Here is a 6,586-nt window from a genome sequence, read left to right as displayed (position 1 = left end):
CAAACATATTTCTAATCTTAATAATTAATTTTCAGTAGTGCATATTTATGTTTAAAATATTTTGCTTGTTTTTATCAGTTTCGATATTTCGGAAGGAAAGACAGATGGCATTGATTCGTCAGTCACATGTCGAGTTGATATCGAGAATGTAAAGAATTGGCAAGAGGTTATGAATAACCCAGGTCAGAGTTCAGATAATCGTTATTCTTATTATCATTGTTGTTATTATTTATCTATAAATATATTCCCCATGAAAGTTAATATTTTTATGTATTATTATTGTTGTTATTACTATTATTACATTTCGATGTGTGTTTGCATCAGCAAAATATCATTTCCCCAAGATTCAACACTAGCCACATCATCCACATTAATGCTAAAGTTAGTTTTATACTTTCTTTACTCATTGAATATTTTAATGCAGCAGCATTTCAATTATTTTGTAGTTTGTTTCTTTCTGTAGAATATGAACTATCACAATTTATAGCAATGGAAACAGCAAATATTTTGAAGAAAACACCAATACCAAAATCTTCATCAACATCATTAGCGTCATCATCAACAGTAGCAGCAGAGGAAGTAGTGGAAAATGAAAAGACAGTGAAAAAGGTTTATTCTCTTGAACACGAATTAGGAGATGATGAAGGTTTATATTGTTTTTTCTTTTTACTTTCAATTTGCTGTTGGCTGATTAAAATTAATGTATTTCAATTGAATTTATATAATTTTCATTTGGAAAGAAAATTTAGCATGAGTACACAAATGCCATGGTATCAGGCATCGCTTTCAATGCCATTTCCTATTCTATCTCCCCTCTCAAATTACTGTTCTTATTTTCTCTTTTTTTTTTAGAAGGGGTGGGGCTCTAGCCCTCATGTCCTCTAGTTCTGCTGCTGTATTAGCCGAATATACTGGTTCTGTAATTAGCTTATTCCTGTAAGTAGTAGCAGGGTTTTTTTTATTTTAATAGTTGATGGTAACAAATTACCAAAGGATGTGAACCGTCTGGTGAATACTTACATGAAATGGTCAGATGGAAGTCTTGAAGAAAAGTGTAAACTGCTGTTTAGTATTTGGGATTTTGCTGGCCACTACCTCTACTACACTATGCACCAGGTATTAATCAATTTGTATTTGTTGTGTATGTCCTCCGACGAAGGCAGCTCTCTGTTAATGACACTATGTGAGGTGTGACTTGTTAGTGAGATTCTAATTATCTGTGTCCACTTTCTGTATAAAATGTCCACAACATTGTCCACAACATTATATAGAAATAATTCAGAGTGAAGCCAAGCACTGGTCACTTCAGTCATACAAAAGCCTGTCTGAATATCGTAACCAATTTTGACATTTGGTAAAAATGCACGATGTCAAAAAGACAAATAACATTGGCATGATGAAGATGATGATGATGAAGATGTTGATGATGATGATGATTGTGGTGAATATTGGACTTTACAATGTGTTTGACTTTATAGGTGTTTTTGTCACCCCGTTCAATCTACTGTGTTGTATTCGATGCCAGCAAAAACCTATATGCAAAAGCAGATCTGGATTTCTTTCCAGTCGGCTCGTATCAGGTAGAAAATTCAACAATTTTTACTATTTCTTTAGTCATTTGGTGCAAATCGCACTACATTACATTCTTGATTAGCAGCGGAAAGTCCCTACAATGTCCTGGCCCTGTTATTTGTACACACATATTAAGTCTAAAGTGGTCATTACTAAAATCAAAATCCCTTGTAGTACTCCGTCTTCTTTTGTTTGCACTCAACATCCCCTTCCCAGTCAATGGCGGATTCAGAGCGCAGGAGAAGTGAGGTGTATGAGACACATTTCTAACATTTTGACTAAGTCTATGCTGGTAGTTTAAAAAATTGCACCTACAGAATTACAGAAGTGGTCCTGTGGATATGTTTATTCAACATGAAACCTGTGTTTTTAATAGCCACACATAGGCCTAAATGTTGAACTCTATTGCTAATTGTATATAGTATTTTCTAGCCTATTGTTGAGGAATTTACACTCAACCATGAGATGACTAATCTAGAGTTCCTGAACTTTTGGATCAGCTCTATATTCTCACATGTGAAGGCAAATGAACAGGAGCAAGATGGCGACGGCCTCCTTAGCCCGCCGGTATTCATTGTCGGCACCCACCTTGACTGTATCCCAGGGACCGATGAGGAGAAACAACGCAAGGTATACGAACATAATTTATACAGTATGCTTGTACAATTTTGAGTATCTTAACAAAGGTGATTATTATTTGCCATATTTGCCATAATAATATCATAATAATTATTATTGTATTGTAATTTTATGTTGTTGACATTGTCATTACTATGGATGTTGCAACTGACAAATTAGTAATAACATTCCCACTTGATGATGTGGGGAGGGGGTAGGGGGCCTAAATGAAAACAGCTTTTTAAATGAGACTCTTTTTAAACTACATAAATAGTAAGTTGTAGTAAAAAGAAGATAGTAGTTAAAAGGTATGCCTTGTACAGTATATTCATTTTTTGTTTACAAGTTTACAAATAATGCATTTCTAATCATTTCTGTCGTGGTATGTTAATTTTTAGCTCGATGAAATCTCCAAAATTATCAAAGATTACCTTGGGGACAAAGCATACAGAGGCCATGTCGTACCTCAAATATATTTTGTGGACAACAAATTCCGACAAGGTGAAAGTCTGAAGAAATTCAGAGAACATGTGGAGGAAGTAATGCGCAAACAGCCGTACATGAATAAAATGATCCAAGTATCTTGGTTCCGATTCCAGAATCATGTGATGAAACTGCGAAAAGAAACTAACTACATAACACTTAAAGAGGTAACATATATAGTGTATAAACACTTATCATTAAAAGCAAAACATTATTGAAAAAAATGAGAATAATAAAATGTGATGTGCTGTCACTTCTTAAAGGCAATGGAAATTTCAACACGCTTTGGAGTCCAGAATGATGATATATTTGACATGCTTCAGCTATTCCATGACGTCGGAGTCGTTGCTTTCTATGGCGAACGTAACAGTAACAGTGAGGCATTCAACGATATTGTTGTGCTTAACCCTCAATGGTTGATCATCATCTTCACAAAAATCATCACCATCAACAAAGATGAAGAAAATGTATGTTGATTGGCTTATAATATAATACTAGTTAGTAGATATTTCAACTAAGTCCTTGTATATTGTTGCAATCATTTACTGTCATTTTTTTTTTATCTCATTCTTTATGTTGTCTGCATTATTTCTATCAGTATCACTGCAGTTCTTATAATTATTTAGAATTATATCTTAGGCTACAACATTTCATAGTGTATTATATTTAAAAATAGGAAAACTTATTAAATAAATCTTGCTTTAAATTACACAAATTTTTCATTTTATCATTAGTGGCCCGCATATAAAAAGTACTGGAGTAAGCTAGAGGAAAAGGGAATTTTGGAGGAGAAACTAGTCAACCACGTTTGGTCTAAGTTTCCTAAAAATCAAAGAGAATCACTTCTTCAAATAATGGAAAGATTTGACTTGCTGTGTGAAAATAAGGTTCAAGTGACTTAAAGATATTTATTTTCAATCTAGTAAATATACTCTATGCGTAATAAACATGAAATATCTTTTTAGTTTATCGTCAACTTCTAATATTCTTTGTGTTTTTCTTTTCTCAATATTGTTTGTTTGTTTGTTTGTTTAATTTATTTCTTATTTTTTTCTCATATTTTCTCAATATGATAATATTGTTAGTGCATGTAAATGAAATGATGTAAACATTTTATTTATTATTTGATTTTCTTAGACCGTTGAAGGAGAAACACATTACACTGAAGAAGGTCAGTTCTGTCGACAGTTTTTTGTTCCATGTCAACTGAAACCCAATAAAGAAGACATTGGCAGAGTATGGGAATTAGAACGCAATGCTGTTGTCATCAACATCATTCCCAAAGATAAATTTCTTCCAGGTATGAAGAACTAAGATTACATTTCAAAGTATAAATGTAGGTGAACAAAATACATATTTTGGCAGCAACAACAACTGCATCGGCAAGAACTAAAACATCAGGAACACAACACAGCATCACAACACCAGAAATGCAACATTAGCAGAAGATCAGCAACAACAACAATCACAGAAATAACAATACTAGTAGCAACAATAAACAACGGTTAGCAGTAGCAACAAATGTATTCAAGTTCAGGGCATACATCTATTATGTAAAACAAAAATATTTATTATACATGAAATTAACATTTTGGTGGAAGACAATCTCATATGAGTATGATATCTGAATAGATATAGTTGAAGGTTGGTACAGTAGATATGCATTAAATAGAAGGTTCTGTTTAATAAGAAATCAGTAAAGGGTTGTATCCAGACAGAGTAGAATTTTAACAGTTGGATATTAAATCATCCGCCTAATGGCTGAATGGATTTATCCCAGAAACTTAGAAATACCGGGTTGGTGTCCAGCGGGGGATAGTTTCACTGGTTGTTAAGATATTATGTTTTTGTTGTTTTCTTTAATTCATTTTGTTTTCAATAATTATTTCTCTTCTAAGTATGTATGGCCTTGCACGGCCTTGATGAAAAACACCCATGGGTGATTCAAGTGTCTCCATGTTTAAATAAAGTATATTATTATTATTATTATTCTTATTATTATAATGATGACTGGCTCAAAAGTTTATATTGATCGTTCCTTTTCAGAGGGCCTGTTCCATCGTCTGACTGTGAGGGCAGCGGTTTGGACACAACAGAAAGAAGGCTGTCAATCTAAACAACCTCGTCTATATTATAGACAAACAGAACTGTACCTTGATGAGGACCATGAGCTTATTATGAAAATGCACGTGACAAACAAGGGTGATAGAATGATAAAGGTACCTTGAAAAGATCTACACTATAAAACATTTTTTCTGATCATTGTAATAGTTAATATAATATGTACACTCACTTATCTTATTTATCTGCTGACAAATAATGATATTATATGTTTAATTAAATTTCAGATCATTATCTATTACCCGCCCGTAGGGAATGATGAGAGTAGCAGATTACCAACGCCCTCGATGTGTAAAGAGGTAAGGTTAAATTGGCGGTAAAAGTTTCTGGATGTGTCCATTGTGCCTTTATATATTTGAAAGTCGAGCAAGTCGTTTATCGGAAGTGGAAAAACCATTTTTTTTTTAAGAAAGCCCTTTTCTTTTCTAAAAGATGGTCACCAAATAAACACAATGTAGTATATCAAAGCTTTGGCTGACCATGAATATAAATTTCTTATGAGGATATAGGATTTCTGCATGATATTATGGCTGATCTTGGCACAAAACAGACAACTTAAAAAAAATTGGGGGCACAATTAGTGTGATGTATTTTATCTGTACTTAGAACATTATTTAAACGTGGGAATTTGTGTTTGCAGGTATTCGTATTCCTTCTGAACAGTCTGAAGAACTTGAAAATGATGTGGATGAAACAGATAGACTTTCACTTACATGTACCTTGCTACACTTGCAAGGAATTTGATGATCACCATCATCTTCTGGAAACCTGTCTGAAACAGAAAAAGACTGATTGCGGTAGAAAACGTGAATTGACAACGTTTTGGCAGAATCTCTTTGGTGACACACAAGTAAACCAAGGCAAGTACTTTGGGCTGCCTTTTGAAAAAAAAAAACCTTTCAAAAAAGTCTACCTTCGATGGTTGGATTTGGGCAAAACAATCCTTTTTGGCCTAAAGATGATGGTGATTACAATGATGATGCCGATGACGATAACGATGACTATTTTTATCATAGGCATGTTACAGATTGTTCAAGATTTAAAATTCGTCTTTTCCTAACATCAGTAATATAACAATGAAATCAATAGAAAATCGTCAATTATAATAAAGCAGTACCTCTGTATTGTATTACTATAGTTAATATGGTTATACTAATGCTGGTTCCTTGGTTCGCCAAGTGTGTGATTTATTATAGAATACAGTCCATGCAAATAGGTGCCAAAGGTACAGTACGGTAGTTGGTTATGGCAAGTAGGTAGTGATACAGTTATTGATTTGGTTTGGTATGCTAGATGTACTGAAGGCCAACTCTGTGATTGGTTAATAGTTGATGGTATAAGCTTGATGGTTACTGCTAGAATAAAAATATAACAACAAATTCCAATCGAACACATTAGCTGACTAGCTGGTCTTCAAGTTCTAAATATAGGCCTACTTTAAGTCATACAAGATTCCCACACAGTGTATGCAACTAAGACTTTTAAGCAATTTCTAGACCTAACCATATAGATGTCAAAGGTCACATTAGAAGGACTGCACAGCATAGTTGACTACACGGTGTCGCTTCATGTAGAGTAGAAAATGCGCACTCACGTACCAACATTACGAAACTGCTAACATACATTTTTTAAATCAATACATCAATCAATTTATATCCACTCTGCACAAAAATCAATAGGCAAATAAATACGTAAATGCAATAGAAAGTTATATTCAGTAATTTGCCACAATTTGACAATAAGAATCAACGAGATCTTTCGGTCGGTGGCATTTATAGTGACAGCTATAACT

General features: G+C 33.6%; 1 protein-coding gene across 2 annotated transcripts in view; it reads left to right on the top strand.

The window, feature by feature from the left end:
• Nucleotides 1–35: 35 nt before the first annotated feature.
• LOC117123592 (cyclic GMP-binding protein C-like) overlaps nucleotides 36–6,586 on the top strand; it is a 10,066-nt gene continuing 3,515 nt past the window's right edge. The window contains exons 1-12 of one of the 2 annotated variants that reach the window (XM_033269584.1): nucleotides 36–182; nucleotides 464–646; nucleotides 971–1,116; nucleotides 1,479–1,580; nucleotides 2,005–2,202; nucleotides 2,589–2,840; nucleotides 2,937–3,140; nucleotides 3,408–3,560; nucleotides 3,811–3,973; nucleotides 4,720–4,892; nucleotides 5,022–5,093; nucleotides 5,435–5,654. In XM_033269584.1, coding sequence (XP_033125475.1) covers nucleotides 170–182; nucleotides 464–646; nucleotides 971–1,116; nucleotides 1,479–1,580; nucleotides 2,005–2,202; nucleotides 2,589–2,840; nucleotides 2,937–3,140; nucleotides 3,408–3,560; nucleotides 3,811–3,973; nucleotides 4,720–4,892; nucleotides 5,022–5,093; nucleotides 5,435–5,654 — 1,879 coding nt within the window. In that variant the 5' untranslated portion in view covers nucleotides 36–169. Of the gene's footprint in view, nucleotides 183–463; nucleotides 647–852; nucleotides 937–970; nucleotides 1,117–1,478; nucleotides 1,581–2,004; nucleotides 2,203–2,588; nucleotides 2,841–2,936; nucleotides 3,141–3,407; nucleotides 3,561–3,810; nucleotides 3,974–4,719; nucleotides 4,893–5,021; nucleotides 5,094–5,434; nucleotides 5,655–6,586 lie in introns of those variants that run through there. The other variant, XM_033269585.1, reaches the window with a different exon arrangement.

This window comes from Anneissia japonica, unplaced genomic scaffold (genome assembly GCF_011630105.1).
Source record: "Anneissia japonica isolate Jap-2015-1 unplaced genomic scaffold, ASM1163010v1 scaffold287714_len2871179_cov188, whole genome shotgun sequence".
In the NCBI taxonomy this organism is placed as follows: domain Eukaryota; kingdom Metazoa; phylum Echinodermata; class Crinoidea; order Comatulida; family Comatulidae; genus Anneissia; species Anneissia japonica.
The sequence above is the reverse complement of the archived record's forward strand: the minus strand, read 5'-3'. Positions and strand labels throughout refer to the sequence as shown.